A 24,242-nucleotide genomic window follows, 5' to 3' on the forward strand; every position below is an offset into this window, starting at 1 on the left:
AACTGATTTAAATATGATTTTAGCCATAGGCGTAATTTGCGGGTGGGACGGGTGGGACATGTCCCCACCACTTTTTGAAAGGGTCGATATTGTCCCCACCACTTTTTGAAACATCTCACGGATATCTAATACAAAAGAAACACCTCTAGTTGATTATCAATTTGAGTTAATAATAGGCGATCTGGCGCTGGGATGTGTTGTTTTTGAAATCATGTTGAGTGCTCGCTGTCGCTGTTATCAGAGGCGCAACAGTGTTCTCTTGGCGCTCGTGCACGCTGCGCAGTGTTCACACGGACGAGCGCTTCAATCTATCGCTTAACTGTTGCAGAGACTCTCTATTCGTTACGTTGAATCACAAAACAAAATACAAATAAACGTGTCCCTGATTTTGATATACAATCACTGACGAACATCTTTGGTTTTAATGAGAGAAAAAAAAAATCATACATGGTTGGTTGGATTCGACCCCGAATCTCTTGCATGCTAAACGAAAATATTGCCTCCAGTCCATCAGGACAATCTATTTTTTACAGCGGATCCACGTATTTATTAACTAATATACATACTCTCGAGACATATTGTATTATAGCAGATGTAAGGAAGAAACTATCATATTAATTTTAATATCATATTATTATTATTATAATAATACAATTACAATACCCCCCCCCCCCCCCCCCCCACATACACATTCCTGTCCCACCCACTTTTTAAAACAAAGTTACGCCACTGATTTTAGCACATTAATGGATCTTGAGAGAGGAAATGTCATTGCTGGCTATGCAGGCCTCACTGGGCCATCGGATTTCAACAAAAATATCTTAATTTGCGTTCCAAAGGTAAATGAAGGTCTTACAGGTGTGGAACGACATGAGGGTGAGTAATAAATGACATTATTTTCCTTTTTGGGTGAACTAACCCTTTAACATACAAGTAATCTCTCAGAATAGCATCTGCAAATATTTCTTTTTAGTGTCACCACTTGTAGTGTGAGGAGGACAATTTCCTTTAAGACTCCCTCGTCTGTGCTGCTGTTGCTGTACAACAATTGGCCACGAGCAGCGTCACTCAAACGACAAATCCTCTCAAGTCCTGACTTCCCTGCGATAGAGCGTGGGCGGCGCTGAGCCGCCGGTGCCGTCTCCTCTCCTCCCCCCACAATCCCTCTCTTCCTCCCTCCCACGCACCCACGCCTCCTGCCCTTGACTCTTACGGATCGTAGGAAGAGGGAGAGGAGAGAAGCAGCGATCTGTTCCTGTTTTGAGACTGCAGCGACCGATCTCTCTTCTTTCGACTGTTTTCCGAACGTCTCTCTCTGTTTCTCCATGCCCGTGCTGCAGCTCAGATGGGAGACGTAAGTGCAGCGGCTGTCTGGCACGTGAACGCGCGCGGCAGGTCTCTCTGGCGGGCCATCCCAGGCACGGGATGCTGAACGGGAGCCGTGAGGGTTTGTTTGAACTGGGCAGGCAGCTCCAGCAGGAAGGAGACTCCCAAGCTGCTCTGCACTGCTTTCTGAGCTGCCTGCTGGGACTCACACATGTGCAGAGCTTCCACTCGCTTCCCAACTGCCTGCATCAGGTGAGCCCTGCAGGATGGAGCACTGTTATGATGCATTATGGGATAGAACCCAATCAAATGGGCTTTAAATGTAGGAGAGGGCAATTTACACACACACAACAAATTGGCATGTAGCATGCATGTGCAAATAATGCACAGTTTATTGCATATAAAGCTGTCTTTTGCATGCAAAAACTTCTCACGTGTATGCAGGCTAGCTTTTTAATGATTCGATGGCACACTAACCTAAAACTAGCTTTCAGTCAATGCATATTTTACACTGGTAAATGCATTCTGAAACATTCATGCTGTGCACTGGCAGCTTGAGCCGACACAGCAAACACACTATCTCATATGCAAAGAGTGTGTGGTCACATTTGTTTGCTATAGTGCACAGCAGGAGACGTGCTGATGTGGCCTTGATGCTCAAGCAAGGTTTGTTTATCATTGTGTTGCAAGCTATTGCAAGAGCCATTCAGTGTCCATCATGTGTTTACATGAAACATCAGGGCAATTTATCTTATAATGTTTGCAACTAGTATATATTTCTTTGTGTTCACTTTCCTTGAGTAATCATGGAATCCATTCGATGACAATCCGTCATAGAAACCCTCAGCCCTGCTTACTCACTCTGCTGTTATAGTCTCTCACAAGGGTCGCAAGCAATGTCCAGAATATAAACAGTGGCTCTTACACAAGAGTCCTGGAATGTGTGGCATGACATTGCCCAGACGCAGTTGCTTCTGACCTTATGAAAAAGACGTATTTAGTATTTGCTAATATTTATCACTAACATTGACTATAACATTTCATCTGAGGTATTTTAAAAATGTTGAAAGTTATAACTAGCTAGAATGTTACTTTTTGAGTGAATCTGACAATCCAACGTGTTCAGGTCATATTTTAGCCTACATTCAAAAGGAAGTAAAAAAAAAAAAGGTATTGCGCTTAAAGACAATGAATTGTTTCATTAATTTAATTTTAGGATGGTAAAATTGTTTGCATTGTGTCATAATTTTTTATGACATTTAAAGGGATAGTGCACCCAAAAATGAAAATTATCCCATGGTTTACTCGCCCGCAAGCTGTCCTAGGTGTATATGACTAGGTGTATATCTTCTTTCAGACGAACACAATCGGAGTTACATTAAAATATATTCTGGCTCTTCCGAGCTTGATAATGGTAGTGAAGGGGGCGTGAGATTTTGAAGCCCAAAAAAAGCACATCCATCCATCATAAAAAGAATCCACACAGCTCCAGGGGGTTAATAAAGGCCTTCTGAAGTGAAGTGATGGGTTTTTGTAAGAAAAAATATCCATATTTAAAACATTATAAACTATAATAATAACTACCTTCCGACAGATGGCCGTACGCATCGATTTAAGCCAAAAGAGGATGTAGGAGAAGCATAGACGCTTAGACGCCTCTTGTGATTCAAACAAATACGGCTGGGCAACAAACTCAAGCTCCTCTTCTCTTATATCGAATCCTCTGATATTTCTCTTTAAAAGTTATCGTTTTAGACTTTTAACTCATGAATGGTGTTTTGTTTTACTCTATCCTCTGCGCTTCCGCGTTTGTCAATACATCATGCGTCAGGTCAGAGGTCACTCTTTTGCTGTAAATCGAGGCATAAGGCCCTCTACTTGAAGCTATTTATTATAGACCCCTTACAAGTTTGTAAACATTGCAACGTTTCCTGGTGGGCGGGGCTTAGCTGGAGGCAAAAAGAGACGCTGGACTCAATGTTGACAAGCGTAAGCTTGCATGTTTTAGGAGGGATTTATTAAACATAGATGCAGAAGAAGGTTCAGAACTGTCCGAATATGTACAGTCACTGACTCTGCGGGACCGTGACAGCTATTTTTGTAAATTAACTTAAGTTTTGGATATTTCCTAGACAACATATGAATTACTTTCGGGTGGTTCGGGGAATTTTGTCAAGGCTTATTGTCTAGACTCTAATGTAACCTAACGCTGGGCTAACTATGATTATGGCTAGCAATGTGAATTATTTTAAGAGACCATTCAAAGGATGGCACACACATCTATCGCTGTATGTTTGTTTAACATTTAAGCTAGCGCACTGATCAAGTTGGTGACTTTTCACCTATAAAACAGAAACTTGCTGATTTGTACTAGATAAAACCAACACACCATTACATATGCATCGATTATTTTACCTGATATGAAGTGTGCACTGCAAACACGAGTATTATTTATGATTGTCTCCGTCCAGTCTGTTTGCCGTATTGCATTCAACCACAATTATCTTTTTGATTTCTATGAATGTCAGCCGGGATCTGGTAAAACTTTAGTTTTGAACCAAAAGTCCTGTTCCTTCTATTCTGGCAGCCAAAAACACAACAGGACGACATTTTAAAGTCAAAACCTCAAACTTTTAGCGCGCCTGCTTTGAGTTCTTATTTATGTTTTGCCTCCAGCTAGAGCGGTGACGTCACAGTGACGTAGGCGATTAAGGAGTCTATAGTTTATAAACTTTTAGATATGGATGTTTTTCTTACAAAAACCCATCGCTTCACTTCAGAACGCCTTTATTAACCCACTGGAGCCGTAGGGATTACTTTTATGATGAATCGATGCACTTATTTGGGCTTCAAAATAAATTCACATAAATAGGTTGCGTAGATAGAAAAAAAAGTTGACCGGCCAAAAGATTGATTGGCCGGCTTTAGGAGAACCAATCAGCTGTTTATATCAGTTTATATGAACAAATGACACATTATGGTAATGAGAAATAGAGAGAATGTGCTTAATTCTCATGAAAGTAATGTCAAAATATGAATGGTCTTTAAAGCTGCAGTCTGTAAGTTTTGCCTCTTTGTCGCCATCTCTGTTTGAAACCTGCAATTGCGGTTATTTGCGGAATTATCATCTTTACGTGGGTTGTGCCTCGGCACGACTCCTCAGCGCAGATGAATCTAATGTTTGGTGTCAGTCACCACACCAGTGTGGATACTGTACTTTGAAATCACAGATTGTAGTCTTGAAGTATGACCAAAGTAGGAATTTTCACCAGAAAATGTCATCTGAATGATGCATGTCTGCCACTTTTGTTCTGACCATCTGAGGAAAAAAATGCCAATGGCAATGATCGCTTAGCTCGGATCATGTCAAACCGTGCAAATTATTATTATTGTTATACTGTACTTTGTTCTCAAATTGTTATTGTTAACAACATCAGCATTGTGTGACTATGTGTATTTAGTGTGTATTAGCGTTACCTGTAGAATTCAATTTCTGTACTAATCTCTAACATTAATTTGTCATAGCATACAATCCACCATCCAAATGATAAGTTTAATTATTGCAGCTGTCGTGAGAAAAGGCTATAAATGATCCGCCTCACTTGCCGTATAGCCTACTAGCTGGGACTCATTCTTTATGTAAACAGACGTAAGGCAGTGACGCAAAGACGAACAGCTGCATGCCCGAATTTCCCGCGAAAACCCACCAGTCCCACCCCAATTATAAAACATTAGTACAAGCTTACCGTTGTGAATCGGGCAAAGATAAGGAGATATTTTTGAACACTGGCTGGTTATGTACTTGCTCAAAAATTGATTTTGGATCATCATCCCAAAATAGTTACGGACAGCAGCTTTAAAATAATATGTACATTTTGTTTATTTGTTTGTTTAAGGGCTAAATGTTACTGTACCTACGGGACATGCTTTCACTCTTTTATTCTGTAAAGCACTTTTGAATTTTTCAGACAATATTCTCTCTTAATTCCTTCATACAGATTGCTGAACTCTACATTGATGAGAAGAATTGTATCCTTTTTGCTAAGGTATCAGCCCTCACTCCACATTGTGTACTGAACATTAAGTAATAAATCCTTTTTATCTGCACAACAAACAAGCATGCGATGAAATTCTGTATGTTTCATACTGTATGTGCATAACAATTGTGCAGTTTGGTTATCGCAAGGCCTTTACAACTGGAGCTTCTTCAGTGTGGTCTTTGTTCCTAAGAGGATTTGTGGACACTTATCGTATGTCAGCTGAAAGAGCATCACAGCTAATTAACCTGCATAGACCCAGCATGAGCTCTACTGTCATTATTCATCTACGGACTGCAGTTAACATCAAGACTAGTGTTACGTGACATACATTCCCTCTTAAACCCATGGCCTCTCAATTACTAAAGCATAGAGTTTAAACGGGTTCAAGGCTGGTAGTTTTCAGCTCAAACGGGTCGTTTACATGACCTAAGTCATTAACCCAGATCATTCATAACCTCTTTTCCAATTAAAATCCAATTACATGTGAATTGGTTTCAACATATTTGCTCTAATCTAAACCAGTAAATAGTGGTGGGACTTGGTGAAAAATGTGATCTCTGTGTAATTACATAAAAGAGAAATAATTTATGTAGATGTTATCATTTAATTGAATAAGCTCTTTAATTACATGCAAAACATTAGTCTGTTATATCAATGCACAACAAGGGATTTTGGAATAGTGGATTTTAGGAGCTGAGGATGAATTGAATGTGGTTACACAGGGATTTTATCTGGAATGTTTTGCCCTTCTGTTATCTTCATATGGACCAGTGCTCATGCATAACCTATATATCGGTAAAAGCCAGAATAGTGAGTTAAGGTGTAAAACACATATACTTGCTTGCAATGGCAATTGTCTTGTCCAAATTATTTTGACAGAACTGCCCACATACATACACAGGAAAAGAGCATTTGATTGACATTTGAAGTGACCAACCATAGTCCAGCACAGAAAAATTGCAAATTGCAAATTTGCAAAAGTTTGGTGTTAGTAAAATTTAAAAAAGAAGAAAAAAAGAAATTAAAGGTAGGGTAGGCAATTCTTTTTCATAAATAGTTTTTGTTATTCTGGTTGAAGCTCTCTTCACATCTTGATAACAATCAATAATAGAAGTGGTCTAAATATTAAAAAATTTACATATATTATCTGTGGAAGTCTCAGGACCAAATAATGATCGTCCAATCATTGATACGATGACTTAGTGTATGTATTTGCATACCTCCTCGCACCCTGCTCACGCAGACATCACACGTCATCAGCCCGTTCCATAAGGCTATACAGTAGGGATGCATCTGTACATGTATTCATCCTAAACCATACGGTACGAACGTCACGGTTCAGTTCATGTGGTTAGACGACGAATACAGGTAGTCAGTAGACAGACAATCCACACTCCAATCCAGAAGAGGGCGCACTGTAATGCAACACTGCTGACTGCCACAACAAGAAAAAGAGCAGAAGAAGAACAGTGCATGTGCGAATGACCGCTTGAAAACAAGTCCTCTAGAGGCACACTCGTGTCAAATGCGTCTTTCTGTGCGTGAAACGGAGCGTAGCACAGAAAATTAAGTATAGGAGGGTTGGGATTAAGCTTTGAATGTTTAAATATAGTTTAAGTGGAGCAAATTGTAACACTCCTAAAGCTTCCCCAAGTTTATTTTTTGGTTATTTTGTACTTTTATAACACAAGGTGCTTTTCATTTTGTAGCTGATTGTGACCAAATACCTTTTGTTTTTTATCAGCTCTGCAAAAAATATGACCTATGCAAGGGTGCATTCTGTTTACTGCTTAGTGCTTAATACACTAAAGGAGTCTGTACTGTACCAACTACCTCAGGGGGAATAAATGCCACTAGGTGGAACAAACTGTAATTTGCACTATTGTCTGTTCAAAATAAATGAAAAGAAACCTAGCATTGGGGATTTGTTGCTTTTTCTGGTAACACTTTAGTTTAGGATCCAATTCTCACATTTTTAACTAGTTGCTTGGATATTACAAAGACATTGGCTGTTTATTAGTACTTATAATGCACATATTAATGCCTTATTCTGCATGACCTTATCATACATCCCTTAATCCTACCCAATACCTAAACTTAACAACCTTACTAACTAATAAGCAGTAATTAGGGGTTTATTGAGGCAGAAATTATAATAGTTAGATATTAGTGAGAATTGGACCCTAAAACTAGTGTGACCATTTTTTCTATTGTACCAAAATCGTACCGAACCGTGACCAAAAAAACGAAATACAGACCGAACTGTGACTTCTGTGTACCGTTACACCCTTATATGCAGAGTTGTGGACAGACAATCACTGAGCTCTGCAAACAAACAGCAGTCGCTTTCTATAGTTCCTCCTGAACCAAAACAATGAGCTTATGCTGCGTTTTCGCCATGTCATAACTGTAATTTAGAGTTGGCAACCTGTGACATTCTACCCGGAGCTGTTCACGTCCTCAGACTCGGATTTATGCATTTCTATGTCAACGCTATCAACATCAAAATTAATCTGCAGCAGTCAGGTGGTACAAGTCAGAACTCTGTAAGTTGTTTACGTTCATTATTATTGTAATGTTATGTGCTTTGAGATGTATTTAAAGCAGTCTCTCATCTTGTGATGCTTTGCAGACTCTGCTGTGTGCATTCATGTGTTTTGAAGGAGGCGTGGCTCTGAATTGAGGGGGGGATCTAATGCTTTCAAAGTGCTAGCCGCTCTGAAATTGCCTACCCTTCCTTTAATACTTTTATTCAGCAAGGATATATGAATAAAGTGACTGTGAAGACATTTATAGTAAAATAAATTCAGATTTTTTTTTTTTTGTTCATCAAAGAATCCTGAAAAAATGAATCATGATTGTAATGGAGTAATGGCTGCTGAAAATTCAGGAATAAATTATATTTTAAAAAATAATAAAATAGAAAACATTTCCCTCGCGGATGTCTGCCGGCCACACAAACATAATAAAACATAAAATAATATCCAGGCCTGGTCCTCTCTCGTCCTTCACTGTCGTCGCTCCTCCTTTTATGCTTCCGGAGCTCCACCGTGAGAGACTCAAGGCCGCTCCGTTCCCTCATGGCTCTCGCCCACCCTGCTCGCCACATACCCCCATCGCCCCTCGCAGGCCAGGGGTACTCCCAAGACTGCGCTCTATTCCCCCCTGGGGCCTGTCTCAGTGGCCGCAGCACCTGGGGGTAAGGACAGACGAGACGAGAGAAAGGAGACAGAAGCACAGGGAGCGACAGAACGAGAGAGGGAAGAGAGGAAAAAGAGAGAAAAAGTTCCCAGACACACTGCCGCTCGGTCCTCAGCCAGCCGAGAGGCTCTTCCTCACGGTGCCATGCGATGGTACTGGATGCTCGGTGGACGGCTCGATCCTCCTCCGCCCCCCTGGTGGCCGGCGATGCCTCCTCCGGCTGAGGGCAGCCGGCAGCGAGTCCGCCGTCCCCTGCTCCTCCCCTTCATGGCGGACGGTAGCAGGCTCCGGCCCACGGCGGACGGCGGCGACTCCTCCGTTCCCTCCTGGACGGCAGCCACCCCACCTCGTCCCAGGAGTACGGCATCGAGCTCTCCGTCCCACCTGTCACTAGGCTCCAGCACCACCGCCTCGGGCAGCCTCTCGTGGACTTCACTCCCACGCTGCCCGACCTCCGCAGCACCACGATCCCCCTCAGCAGCGAGGGCTCTTCGACAGCATGTCCATCCTTCCTCCCGGGTTTCGGCACCAATGTAACACAGTTCGTAAGTATGGGAAGAAGGAGGCGGGAACCGGCGAACATTCAACATAACTTTAAAGAATTAGTCCACTTTTAAATACACTTTTCCTGATAAATTTACTCACCCCCATGTCATCCAAGATGAAAAGAAATGAAGGTTTTTGAGGAAAACATTCCAGGATTTTTCTCCTTATACTGGACTTCAGTGGGCACCAAACAGTTGAAGGTCATAATTAGTTTCACTGCTGCTTCAAACTGTTCTACACGATCCCAGATGAGAAATAAGGGTCTTATCTAGCGAATCGATCGGTAATTTTCGAAAAAAATACAACCGTTTATGCTTTATAAACAAAATATCGCCTTTAACGTACTTTCCGCTTCCGCATTCTGCATAACGCTTACGCTGAATGTCATACGCCTTCCCTATTCTACTTATGTAACGAACGCGGCGCCAGTTTCGTTTATTTGTGTATTTGTTCCGAAAATGACCGATCGATTCGCTAGATAAGACCCTTATTTCTCATCTGGGATCGTGTAGAACAATTTGAAGCTGCAATGAATCTAATTATGACCTTCAACTGTTTGGTGCCCACTGAAGTCCACTATAAGGAGAAAAATCCTGGAATGTTTTCCTCAAAAACCTTCATTTCTTTTTGACTGACGAAAGAAAGACATGAACATCTTGGATGACATGGGGGTGAGTAAATTTATCAGGAAAAGTGTATTTAAAAGTGAACTAATCCTTTAATTCAAAAAGAACAAAACGATAGTAATGCCGGCAGAACCTCGCGGACGTCTGCTGGCCACACAAACATAATAAAACATAAAATAATATCGAGGCCTGGTCCTCTCTCGTCCTTCACTGTCGTCGCTCCTCCTTTTATGCTTCCGAAAAAAAATGAATTCATTCATTTCTCAAACCCACATTAAAGTTAAAAACATATTATATGACACCATGCTGTCATATCTCTTCAGTTACATGTATGACATCAAAACGGTTGCAGTTCAGGAAGATGAAAGGCACGGAACTTTCATCCTGTACTCATTTTCTGACCGGGAATAAATACAATGGCTGTGATTGACACTCCCGAACCGACAAGATCAACAAGAAAAAGAAATATAGAAACTGCTTCCATAGTCATGCTGAGATGGCAGGAAATATACATGCCAAGAAGAAGGACACAGCTAGGATATTTATTTGTTGATAAAGCACTGCACATTTCCTCTAAAGCACCAGAGCTGGTATAGGGATAATTAATGCACATATCTGCTTTGCCAATGCATCTTTAAGAATTCAGAAGCACTCTTTATTCCTAAAGCTAGCATGCGCAACTTATTTTTAGATGGTTCTTTTTAAAATTTCTGTGCTGCATATCTGAGATTTGAAGCTGCAGAACTGTCAAAAGTAATCTATTATGAGTCATATACAGGAAATGCAAAAAAAATTTGGACACTTCATTCAATATTAAAATGTGTGTCAGTGTGTTAGATAATAAAATATGAAACATGGAATGTGGAAATTACCTACATACATCTACTAAATATCACCTTTGGTTGGTTAAAAGTACAGTACAAAAAAAAAAAGGCTCAGAAAAGAAGGATATTTAATATATAATTTAATATATAATATTGCAAATTATGACTACAATTCCATGCAGAATTCATCTGCTCCTGGTCTCTCCTCCACAGCTAATTCAAGGGTTAGCATCACATGCACACAAATAGATTTATCACTTTCAAACTGATCCCCATGCGGTTAGTCAGCAAATTCAGATGTTCCTCAGCCAGCTGCGATCTAAAAATATGTCCGGGACACCTGGGAGTTTGCTGCTCATTCTTGGAAAAGATCATTTTAAGAGGGACAACATAACTCAGCACTGCTAACAATGAGAAACACACACCAAATCAATCAATGTATGATACTCGAAAAAGAGTCACAATCTATAAACACATGAAAGGGATAGTTCACCCAAAAATGAATATTCTATCATCATTTACTACAGCTCCACTATTACTATTGCTCATACTTTTGGTATTAAACATTGGGATGTTATTCATAGTTTGTGCTACAGTCATAAATGACACCTCAAATTGTTTTTGAAAACTAGTGTGCCAAAATCAATTCACATGTTTGCGGTTGCTAAAATTGTAATGTTTTGGCAAGAAGGCTCTTATGCTCACAAAAGCATGTGTTTCTTTAATCCAAAATGCAGTAAACCAATAATACTGTGAAATATTACAGTTTAAAATAACTGTTTTCAATTTGAATGTATTTTAAAATGTCATTTATTCCTGTGATGGCAAAACTGAATTTTCAGCATCATTACTCCAGTCTTCAGTGTCACATGATCCTTCAGAAATCGTTCTAATACGCTGATTTGGTGCTTAGAAAACATTTCTTATTATTTTCAAAGAAAACCGTTGAGCTGCTCAGTATATATGATTTTTTGGTTTGTTTGTATAATATAATTAGTACTGTAGCCAAAGCAACCTTTCAAAATTCTAACAAGAGTTCCAGATGTACTTTATGAGACCAAAATAGAAACATCAGCAAGTCACTGCACATACAAATACTGTCATTATCTAGGTCATTGATGGCTATTTTAAGAACATTTTCCTTTCTGGCCGTGTTTTTGTAATGACACTAAGGACAAATATGATCTTCTTACAAAGAGATTGTAATGACATGCCTTTGAAAACATTGAACATACTCTTTAGTGACTATTTATAGAACCGCCGCAAGCTTTGTGTCTTTCTATAGAGCTAAAACGAGAAGGTGACACAAACACTAACCAATCAAAATATCAAACATGCTTTGAGCTATAGGGATTTTATGTTTGACTGTTTTTCTGTTTAGGTAATACATTACATGTTCAGTGAAAACCAGTGTTATATCGTCTTTGGTGATGCTAGCAGCTGAACAAATCAGGATTTCACTGAGCTGGAGTAATTGGGCGGGTGTGTGTGATCATAACAAAAGACTATTTCATGGTGACAAGCATGTCTAATCCTTCACCCGTGTAAAATCAGATGGGAAAGCTCTGCAGTTCATTCAGGCGGAGAAGATGTTTTACGAAGTGGCACTGATCGAGCTCACCTCGCTGCAGGCCAGCACAGGCAAGTCCACTTTTTATGGCTTTACGTAAATATATTTTTATGATGCTGTTAAGTGGACATGTGTCTCCTTGATTAGTACTGTATATTCACTATAGTCATTATCATCATAGCTGTGTACAGTGATATATTTAAGCAATATCACACAAGCAAGATATTTATGTCACCAGCATGATTATGAGAGCATGAACTGTTCGACAAACAAGAAGTTAATAGTGAATAACTTACATTTCAAACACAAAAATATTGCCAGTTACTTTCTGTGTTTTTGCTCCATCAGCAAAAATAGTTCCAAACAAAGTCAAAGCTGAATCAGCCTAGCAAAACAATAGTGGTCTTTCCTTCCAGAACTAATTAGTTCAGTGAATGATTCAATGGCTTACTCATAAAGGTATTAGGTGCATTCCGATCAATAACAAGTTCCCTGCGAAGTAGAGTTCATAGGGTATTGTACCATTTTAAAGGTGCTAAAGAGGATGTTTTGTTTTATACATTTTTGCAATATTACTTGAAACTGATAAAAGACTATTTATTAGGTGCACTGAAAGTAATAATATTAATATGCATCATCTGTGCACGAGGTAGGGCCTTAAAAACATCAGCCAATCGTTTACGCGATCATCGCATAAACGATTGGCCCTCTGGCTTGTCAATCACTGCCATGACGTTCCTTGTGAGAGACGTGCGCGGATTGGCCCTCTGGCTTGTCAATCACCGCCATCACTTTCCACACTCCACAGGCGCTGCATGCAATGTTTTTGTCAGGAGACAGGAGTAACAACTGCAGATTATGAGTCACCTGTGGTGAGTCCGACATAATGAATCCACGGCTTTAAGTCGCGCACACACTTAACGATTGTAAGGCCGATTATGAATGTAAATTGATACTTATGACTGATCGCGCTCAAACGCATCCAGTCAGAGCCAGTTGCTTTCAGTCTGCGATTACAGTCGGTGTTCAAATTCCATGTGAAAGTATATAAATCTGCTTCAGGAGCAGGAAACAATCGCTGTATGTTGAGCACAGTCAGAATGTTTTAGCTAGTCGTTAAACGTGTGCCCGGCTTAATAACACAGCGAATGCCGGTGGTAAACACTCGTGTTCCGATACTCGTGCACGAGTTTTGGGAGGCGTTCCCTCTAAATGAGCTGTGAAGGAGGGGGGTTGTCCTTACCCGTGCGCTCATTTCAAAAACTCAGTCGACAAAAAGAACCTCTTTAGCACCTTTAAGTGAAATTCCAATTTGAAGGGAACATATACTCTTGAATTGAAAGGTTCCAAAAGGGAATTTTTGCACTGAAGCACCATTTTTGTTTCATTTTTGGAATCTTTTTTTACTATAAAGAGTAGGCAATGCAAAGCTTCTATGGATGTTAAAAGTTCTTCATGGAACCATCAATGCCAGTAAATAACCTTTATTATACGTGTTCAGTTCAAAAGGCACTGCAAATGGCATAAAACGGCTTTGGCACATTTGTTTTTTACGCGTTTGTTCGCCGGTAAAAAGTGCACAAGATGCGACCGTTGCAATACAGCGATCATTATTAAGGGTTATGTTAATTAAGAGGACACATCTAATATAACCAAATTACATTTTTCATATTTTGCTTGTTTCATTCCTGAATGAATCAGTATTTTGACTAAATGATTCATTAGCTATATGTTTACATGCACCCAAATAATCAGTTGATAATCGGATTGATGGCTGAGATTGAAAGGGGTGGTGTAGACATAAAATAATCTGATCATTATTTACAGCATGTAAAATTAAGGGTCAATGACGTGACTTTTTTTTTTTTTTTTTTTTGGTCCAAAGGCCTTAATAATAATAAAAAACATATGACATCCAAACTATGTAAGGTATTACAACTTGATCTATTTTATTGAATCCAAAAGGTTTTAATTATATTTTGCTAAACATAAAGGAAGTGAAGTGTCAAAAGGTCATTCGGTTTAACTGTCCAAAGGCCAATACAGCCATTTCATTTGTGATTTAAATATCTTAAAATGTAATAAATGTATATTTTTTTTATTCTGGCACGATTTTATAACATCATATATCAACATAATGCAAAATGGTATTAAAATTTTGTGTAGAAGTCGTTGCTTTGTTGTGAGAAAGAATGCCTGGAAAAATGAATTTCATTGATGTCATTTGGAGTAACCAATATAAAGGGACCATTTTGGATCAAGTCATGTGACAGGATGTGACATCATTCAGACACCTGCAAAGGACCACATGATCATGAAGCAAAGTACCTAACTCTCTCTTAACTATTTGAAAAATTCATGTTTTCACTTGCTCATACGCATGTCCCGAAACATCAGGACATTCGGTACAACTGCTGTAAAACATGGAAAATTTTGTAATATTTGAAAAACTTGTACTGAATATAAAATGTTTGATTGTACTTTTGCTAGCTAGCTAGATATCAGTCTGTTAGCATTGTTTGAAAATATCGTCATTCGGTATAACCAAAAGTGTCATTCGGTAAAACCGAAATTTTGTCCATCTTGTAATAAATGACAAAACCAGTGTTAATTGATTATAAAAACCACATAATCTATTTGTTAACACTTAATAAAACTTCAAAATTAATGATATCTCCTTGGTATTCTACACTTTTAAAAACCTTAAAGTTAAGACCTTAAGACTTAAAAATGCCTTGCACACATGTGCAGTGCTGTGATGTTTATGTTTACATATGTTTTACATCATACAAATGTATGTTTATTTACGTCTCACATCTTTCAAACTGGTCAGTGGAGGATACTGAATATTTACTAAATATTTGCTAAAAAGCTTTTCTGACATACATACATTCTTTTTAGATATGTCATCCAGGAAACACTGGCGCTTTACTCGGTTACATTATCACGGTGCCTTTCTCTGCTTCTGAATCGGTGACTAGGACAGTACACATGCGCTTAAGTTTTGTTTGGAATAGCCTAAATGTAATGTACATGTAAACGAATATGTGAATCAGAGCGCAACGTTTAGGGTTCAAATAAACTTTCAGAATCTGAAATCAGACTGGATGGGCGAAAACTAGTGTATGTAAGCATACCTATTTACCATCTACTGCGCAATGATGTAACCGGCATACATTCAGTAAATTTCAGAAAATAATCATCTCTGTCCTTTTCAAACATTCTTCTGGCAAACATTGCCATAAATTTGCCACAGATTAACCACAACTTTTCAGCAAATAAATCGCAAGGGTTCAAGTCAGCTTCCGCAAAACACTGAAAACTGACCCAACATCCAAAGCTGTCCCCAAGGTCCTGTCAGAGAGCAGTAATATATTTAACAGAATCTTTATTTGCTTTTAAATGAACCAGTATTTATGGATGGAGACCCATTGATCTCTTCCCATGGTGGACGTCTACCATTCCTCTGACTGTCTGCAGCTGCTGAGACAGCATAGAGCTCTAGCACTGGCAGAGAGTACAAGAGCCTAGAGAGATATATAACCACGCGATGCATTACCTCATTAAAGAGCTGTTGAGTACCATGGAAACGCTGCCTGAATCAGCGCTTTGTGCCAGTGCTGCTGTGATTTCTACCCTCTGGCCTTACTCAGTTCCCATCATGCAGTCTGGATACACCTAAGGATTTCTGTGTTTAGTGATATGGTGTCTGCAACATTCAACAGGTGTATTGGTACAGTAAAATAGGTTTAGGGGCTGTTTTTCATTGTTTTATATGTAAACAGATGTGACAGATGACAGATGTGTTTGACCGTTGCGCTCCCATCTCATGCCTTTTGCTGCGCCTTATACATGAAGCCCAAAGGATACTTTGTTTTTTGCACGTACACTAGGGTATGTGTACAGTAGGTGTACTCCAGAGATTTACGGGGTTTACTAGCTTTACATGGTCATGACAGGAGTTTAAAATTTTAATTACACTGCACAAAGATTTATACAATTTATAGAGCAGTAGTTTATCCAAAAAAAGAAGAAAAAATGTTGTTCTTCCAAACCTGTGTAACTTTTTTTTGTTTTTGTATGGAACAAAAAAGGAAAGAAAGATCTGATGAAAATGTACAATTCATTCATGTGTTGAACATCACTATACTTCCTTCATGAACATGTCAAGGAGAGCTTTCAGTGAACAACAGCTTAAATTTTAATCTGTTTCTCACACAAAATGACTTCTGACTTCTGAAGACTCTGAATATAGCGTATAAGTGATGTGGACCACTTTTATGATGCTTTTCTGTCACTTTAGAGAGTTTTGATTAAACCAAAAATTGGCCTGTATATTTTTCAAAAAGTCACATGAAAATCGTTTCAAAATTTGTATCACTCCGCTTGTTTCTACCAGATCTATACTGGCAGCATTTCTCATAGCGAGCGTCAATGGTGGAGGAATAAGCTGTTATTGTGTCACAGAATGATATAAGAGCTTTTTAGGTGAGAATGTAGTTGTTTAGACCTCAAACATGCGATTTATATATAAACATAGCACCTATATGGAAATTTGTTTAGATGTTTTCGGAGATGTGCGCTCCAAGCATCAGCGGAGCACTCGCGTACCTGCCGAGAACAGCTTTATCTCAGCCAGTCCTTCAAAAATTTGCCACTGGTTCTTTATGCAGATAGTGGTTAAACACGAGATTTAATTCATTGAGATTTATTCATTTTGGGTATATCAAATGGGCAATCTTTGGTCTTATTAATTACTTGTTCCAGAGCAAATCAATTTGGCTAAGGGCAAAGTTAAGTTTCATAACTTTATATTTTTATTTCAATTTGTTTGCTTGTGTTTATTTCCTATTGTACAAACATTTTCTACTCATATAATACTATTATTGTTCATTTAAATGATATTTTATGTAAATAATATACCGTATTTACAAAAAAAGTTGGGACACTGTACAAATTGTGAATAAAACAGGAATGCAATAATTTACAAATCTCATAAACTTCTATTTTATTCACAATAGACTATAGATAACATATCAAATGAGACATTTTGAAATGTCATGCCAAATATTGGCTCATTTTGGATTTTATGAGAGCTACACATTCCAAAAAAGTTGGGACAGGTAGCAATAAGAGGCCGGAAAAGTTAAATGTACATATAAGGAACAGCTAGAGGACCAATTTGCAACTTATTAGGTCAATTGGCAACATGATTGGGTATAAAAAGAGCCTCTCAGAGTGGCAGTGTCTCTCAGAAGTCAAGATGGGCAGAGGATCACCAATTCCCCCAATGCTGTGGCGAAAAATTGTGGAGCAATATCAGAAAGGAGTTTCTCAGAGAAAAATTGCAAAGAGTTTGAAGTTATCATCATCTACAGTGCATAATATCATCCAAAGATTCAGAGAATCTGGAACAATCTCTGTGCATAAGGGTCAAGGCCGGAAACCATACTGGATGCCCGTGATCTTCGTGCCCTTAGACGGCACTGCATCACATACAGGAATGCTACTGTAATGGAAATCACAACATGGGCTCAGGAATACTTCCAGAAAACACTGTCGGTGAACACAATCCACTGTGCCATTCGCCGTTGCCGGCTAAAACTCTATAGGTCAAAAAAGAAGCCATATCTAAACATGATCCAGAAGCGCAGGTGTTTTCTCTGGGCCAAGGCTCATTTAAAATGGACTGTGGCAAAGTGGAAAACTGTTCTGTTGTCAGACGAATCAAAATTTGAAGTTCTTTTTGGAAAACTGGGACGCCATGTCATCTGGACTAAAGAGGACAAGGACAACAAGTTGTTATCAGTGCTCAGTTCAGAAGCCTGCATCTCTGATGGTATGGGGTTGCATGAGTGTGTGTGGCATGGGCAGCTTACACATCTGGAAAGGCACCATCAATGCTGAAAGGTATATCCAAGTTCTAGAACAACATATGCTCCCATCCAGACATCGTCTCTTTCAGGGAAGACCTTGCATTTTCTAACATGACAATGCCAGACCACATACTGCATCAATTACAACATCATGGCTGCGTAGAAGAAGGATCCAGATACTGAAATGGCCAGCCTGCAGTCCAGATCTTTCACCCATAGAAAACATTTGGCGCATCATAAAGAGGAAGATGCGACAAAGAAGACCTAAGACAGTTGAGCAACTAGAAGCCTGTATTAGACAAGAATGGGACAACATTCCTATCCCTTAACTTGAGCAACTTGTCTCCTCAGTCCCCAGACGTTTGCAGACTGTTATAAAAAGAAAAGGGGATGCCACACAGTGGTAAACATGGCCTTGTCCCAACTTTTTTGAGATGTGTTGATGCCATGAAATTTAAAATCAACTTATTTTTCCCTTAAAATGATACATTTTCTCAGTTTAAACATTTGATGTGTCATCTATGTTGTATTCTGAATAAAATATTGAAATTTGAAACTTCCACATCATTGCATTCTGGTTTTATTCACGATTTGTACAGTGTCCCAACTTTTTTGGAATCAGGTTTGTAGTATTGAGAAAGGGTCTATTAGTGATTGTGATTTTGACTTCAGTGAAAGTTACATTATTACGCTAGATATCTCTTTCCTCAGCGGACATTCAAACTGATTTTTTATTTTGAGTATAAGATTGACCTGGAGAATAAATGCTATATCAGATGCAATACACTCGCTTAGTCAGTCTCTCTCTCAGAATACTCTACTCTACATAATACAGTAAGCTTCAATGAAATAACTCAGCGTTCCATTTTAGAATTAAAACTTGATATTTGAATCTGTGTCAGAAGGAAGTAGTTTCACAAAAAAGAGGGTTTTCAAAGAGACTTTGTTGTTATTTCTTATTTATTTACACTTGTGCCTTCAAACTGATTTATAAACTCAATATCACGCGAGTAGGAGTATGATATGGCTCTAAATCAGCATGGCTGTGATTGCCTCCGGCACTCAGCCTACGGCCTTGTACCTATGGCCCAATCATAGCCGTGCTGATATGGAGCCATTTCGCACTCCCACTCGTGTGATATTGCTCATGTATTGCCAGAATATTAAGCTTACAATCAGGTCTTCGTTTCAATATTGATACTCAGGCAGAAAATATAATTATAAATATTCTTGGAATTGCCAGTTCCAGTTGGTGTTCTTAAGCTTCTGTTTTTCATATGTTTCATTTGCTTGTAGAGCATTTAAATCTATGGGTGTGGTGACAGTGATCGGCCGTCTCTCCTCTCTCACCCTCCCTCCCTCTCTCTCTCTCTCCCTCCCTCCCTCCCTGTCTTTTTCAGTCTTGTCACAGTCTTGTTGTCTCTGTACGTGTGAGAGTCTCTGTGAGTGTTTATACATCGTCTCTGAGGTTTTTGACAGACTTTGTGTGAATCAGGGTCTCAAGAAGACGGAACATTAGGAACCTCAGGATGTCTGTCTCAAGAGGAGTTATCAGAACAGGCTTCTCAGGCCCAGGATCTTGAGAGACTGGCTCAGCTCTGCATCATGAGCAAGAGGTAGGAGAGTGAACTGAGTGTGGAAATGACACTGCATACTTACAGCATGATTGTTTTTACTTGTCTAATTTTGACAAAAATGCCAAAAACAAATTAATGTGTATTGATAGAAGACATTTAATAAGCACTAATATTCTTTATACATGATTTAGGAAGATATATTCAGTCATTCTTACATAATTTGGCCCAGATTTACACAGGCTCATTTTATTTGTGCTAACTGTCCACTTTACATGCCTTGTTTATGTCTCATCCAAGAAATACTTGACCTCTACTATAGTAACTTTTGTTTGTAATATAAACAAATACGTAAAATATTCATGCATTTTTGAAGAGTGAAGTGTTTCATATGGTAATGTTCAACTTAACTGGCTTTATTAAAGTGAAAATAGAAATTATTTTAAAAAAATTATAGGCACTTCACCTGATTTGACACTTCACATTTGTTCTATATATATATATATATATATATATATATATATATATATATATATATATATATATATATATATATATATATATACACACATACATACATACATATATATATATATATATATATATATATATATATATATATATATATTTTATATATATATATATATACTTTTTATTATTTCTTTATTTTTAAGGGTTCAATTTGGTAGAAATATTTCAAGGAAATAACTACGATTTTCTGGGAGTACAGTTAATATTCTGGGATTATGGGAATTATGGAAATATGCAGTTAATATTCTGGGAATATGCTGCATTATAAATCCCCTATTATTCTGGGTCAAGTGTGCGCTCATATAGAGAGAGGAAGAGAAAGGTGACTTGTGTTATGTGAGTCTCAAGGTTTCAAATGTTACTAGGACACTGAGAGAGGTGTCCGCTTTCCTTCAGGGGCTTAAAAAGATGAGGCGGTCTTTTGTTAGCCACTACCACATACACTTGTGGACATTTATGACCCCAGGTTGGCACTGGTTGGGGACTTAAAGCATTTAACCTGATTGTCCTGGGGAAGGAGGCCACAGGAGAGAGGATGGCATTAAACTTGAATGAGAACGAGATTGTTTTATTGCTGCCCCAATACGATAATGTTTCGCAGGACAATGAAATGTGGGGGTATCCACACCATTTGTATGTAATCCTTTAAACTCTTTGGGTCAGGTAACTCTTGAAACCTGAACAGGGTAGATCTTCAAGATCTGTTGGTTAACTAGGACAGCAGTCATGGTTGAAGTTGTTGCTATTTCAGCTTAAAACCAACTGAACAAATGTGACCTCATTATGTCCCCCATTTAATAATATCTGTTTAAGGGTCAGTGACATGACACTCATTTAAATTTTTTTTTTTGTTTAAAAATCACACATTTCCTACAATTACTTAACAATGGCTGTGTCAAGTTCAAGTTATTTTATTTATAAAGCGCTTTAAACAAGGTAGAACCTACCAAAGTGCTGAACAAGATCAAACATACAATAAAGAAACACAGTAATAAAACATAAAATAATTCAAATTCACATCATAATTCAAATAAGAACCAAAAGGCCATGTCAATAAATAACAGCCACAGAAAGCTCAGGCAGGTGACTTGTTACCTCGCTGCCTTATCAGGCAATGACTTCACAGGCAGAGTTTGTGCATGAAGGAACCTCACAAAATTAAACAAAACGATTTAATGATCTACCACAAAACAGAGAGAGCTTTGATGAAAACGAAGCAAATATTTAATTACTACAATAGTAACTTCTCGCGAGAAATCAAAAGTGGGAAAAATTGGTCAAAAATGTATATTTGCACACAAACTGACCACCAACCGCAATTTCCAGCTCAACTGTCACGAAATGGAACGCACAAGATTGTGGGATATCAAAGGCAGTGAAGGATTCATCTATGCTGCCTTCAAAAATCCATCAGATGAAGGTATTCTCAGTAGACTGCCTTGATTCTGACGTGCCTTGTTGCCCTCCTATCTCCATATGCTGTCTGTGGAGGCAGCATTTTTCAGCTTTCGGACACAGCCAGAAACATGCAACAACAACAACATCAATATATATATGAACTGACAAGGCAAGGTTAGTTTATATCATTGACCCTCAAATCAATATTTCATGTCCTTTTATTAATATGTCATGTGGTCCATCCAATATGCAAAAAAAAACTAAATAATAATAATTATGATAATTTGAACAGACAAGGCAAGGTTAGTTCAGGATGTAAATTGTCACGTGGAGTGACTCCCCGAAAAAAAAAAAACTAATTAAAATATATAATTTCTAAGACATTTGAAAAATAAACTAGAATTCTTTACCATGGACAGTGGACATACTTATATCACTGACCCTCAAATCAATATTTCATGTCCATTTATTTATTTGACACCCCACTAATACCCCAAAATGTGCATGTATTAATTTTTCAGGTAACAAATAAATTGACTTTTGAAGCTCTTATAGTTTTGACACAAAATGTAGCTCAAGCCCTATGGAAGGAATAGGAAGTGGTTCTGCCTCTTGAATCTTTCAGTGTTGGGGCAGGAAGTGCTCTTGTAGCTGAGAGCTTTGCCATGTTGTGTCCGATCAAATGTCTTTTGAGGACAATCCAAAACAGTGCAAACCAACACCTAGTCATTATTAATTAAAGCAGGACCATAATAACCACACTGACATATGTACTGGCTATAAGAAACATACTGTACGTTGAAGAGAGAAGCACAGAAGAGTATAAAAATGTGACATCCAAAGCATATGTGAAGGATTCAATATTGACTGCCTGATCTATATGCAAAAAAGCTCATTTTACAAAACAGTACTGCTGCAATCAGTGCTAAATGACCACATGAGGAAAAAGTTCCATGTGAAATCCCTAGGAAAATTCTCTGAGGGCAAAGCGTCGCCCATCCAAATAGCACCATTCTTGACACACATGCCATGAGTTCCAGTTAAAAAGATGAGGGTGCCATATCTCTGGCACGGGCCACACATTTCCACTACCTCCCGTTGGAATCGCAGCACACGTGTGCCCAGATTTGTTGTGACGGGTGCTGTAATAGATCCGCATGCCTCACCGAGCCTGGCTGAGGTAGGCCATTGCTGTGGCATTCTGAAATGGTCTGTATCTGTGCTTAAATTAAGCAAAGGTGTCAGGCCAGTGGGATCAAAGGGAGCTTTATGCTTATATGTGCTCTACTTTTTTCTTTTTCTTTTTTTTTTACAACTGCTTCCCAATACTATTTGTATAAATAGACAGAACAGAATCTATATGGATAAAATGTGGTATACACTATGAGTCACACAGGATTTAGATAAAGGATGCACATTGTTATCGTTGGTGCCAGCATAGTTCATCATGCATGTCTTTGTCATTTAACACTCTTCTGTATTTGCTTTTTACATAGCCTAAGGCTCCTATAACAGATGTTCAAGTGTACTGAACCCAATGAATCATCTTTCCCGTCAGTATAGTATGCTACCACATTATTTATACAGCATGCATTAATGTATACTGTGCCCAACATGTGAATTTACTGGATGCATAACCCTGTGGAAAAGAAGTACACTTTAGCATACTTTAAAGTACAGAAATAATATACTTTAAAATAATTAAAAGTGTGAAATGAATAAAAATGTATTACAGTTTATTTTTATATTAAATGAAGTTAGCTAAAGTTTAGAGTGCTTTTTTGACCCACTTAAATATGACATATATACATCTTTATATTTTTAAATTACTTCGATTGTCTTTGAACTATATTTTTAAAGTGTTACTGCCGAATTTACTGACAATCATTTATGGTAAACTAAAATATACAACATGTAGTTTCTATTGAAAATTGTATGTCATAAATTTAAATATATTTGTAATAACACATTTGTAATGAAGTTATTACATTTAAAATATATTTACTTGTTGTAATGTAATATTTAATAACAAACTACAGTTAAAATTATAAGTGTTATATGTTAGTCAACACATCAAAACAAGTGTACTTTTTTTTGAGCATGACAGAAGATCTTCAAAAAATTATTTAAAATGTACTTTAAAGTAAAAACGTTTAATGATTTCAAAGGGCACTTTTTAGTGTTAATAAACATTAACACTAAAAAGTGCCCTTTGAAATCATTAAACGTTTTTACTTATCAGAAAATAAAATTATATATATATATATATATATATATATATATATATATATATATATATATATATATATATATATATATATATATATATATATATATATATATATATATATATATATAATTTTATTTTCTGAGATTTGAATTACACTACAAGTGCACATTTACTTATCTTCTCACAAGGGTATAGTACACTACATTATAGTCAAATTGTAAAGTATAGAACCAGGGCACACCGCATCCCACAATGCAATGTGCACAACTTGACATTTAATTGTCAACATGAAGTGATATATTACACAAAATTGAATTAAAATTGCAAAATATGAATTTGTTTATAGGACATGATTATAGTGTATAATACTTGAATATTATTTGAGTTTATTATTTAAGCAAACATTTTGCTTGTTGTTTTACATACTCTTTTTAGAACAGTAGGCAGTAGTTATATAATACATAATGCACAGTAAGCAGTATGTTAGTATTCCAGGAGGT

The 24,242-nt window shown here is 37.8% G+C and overlaps 1 protein-coding gene across 2 annotated transcripts in view; it reads left to right on the plus strand.

Moving 5' to 3' along the window:
- Positions 1–1,069: 1,069 nt before the first annotated feature.
- lg5h14orf180 (linkage group 5 C14orf180 homolog) overlaps positions 1,070–24,242 on the plus strand; it is a 37,619-nt gene continuing 14,446 nt past the window's right edge. Inside the window, exons 1-4 of one of the 2 annotated variants that reach the window (XM_048191775.1) lie at positions 1,070–1,578; positions 5,325–5,355; positions 12,118–12,204; positions 19,505–19,625. In XM_048191775.1, coding sequence (XP_048047732.1) covers positions 1,426–1,578; positions 5,325–5,355; positions 12,118–12,204; positions 19,505–19,625 — 392 coding nt within the window. In that variant the 5' untranslated portion in view covers positions 1,070–1,425. The remainder of the gene's footprint in view (positions 1,579–5,324; positions 5,356–12,117; positions 12,205–19,504; positions 19,626–24,242) is intronic. The other variant, XM_048191777.1, reaches the window with a different exon arrangement.

The sequence above is a fragment of the Megalobrama amblycephala genome, linkage group LG5, assembly GCF_018812025.1.
Source record: "Megalobrama amblycephala isolate DHTTF-2021 linkage group LG5, ASM1881202v1, whole genome shotgun sequence".
Classification (NCBI taxonomy): Eukaryota; Metazoa; Chordata; class Actinopteri; order Cypriniformes; family Xenocyprididae; genus Megalobrama; species Megalobrama amblycephala.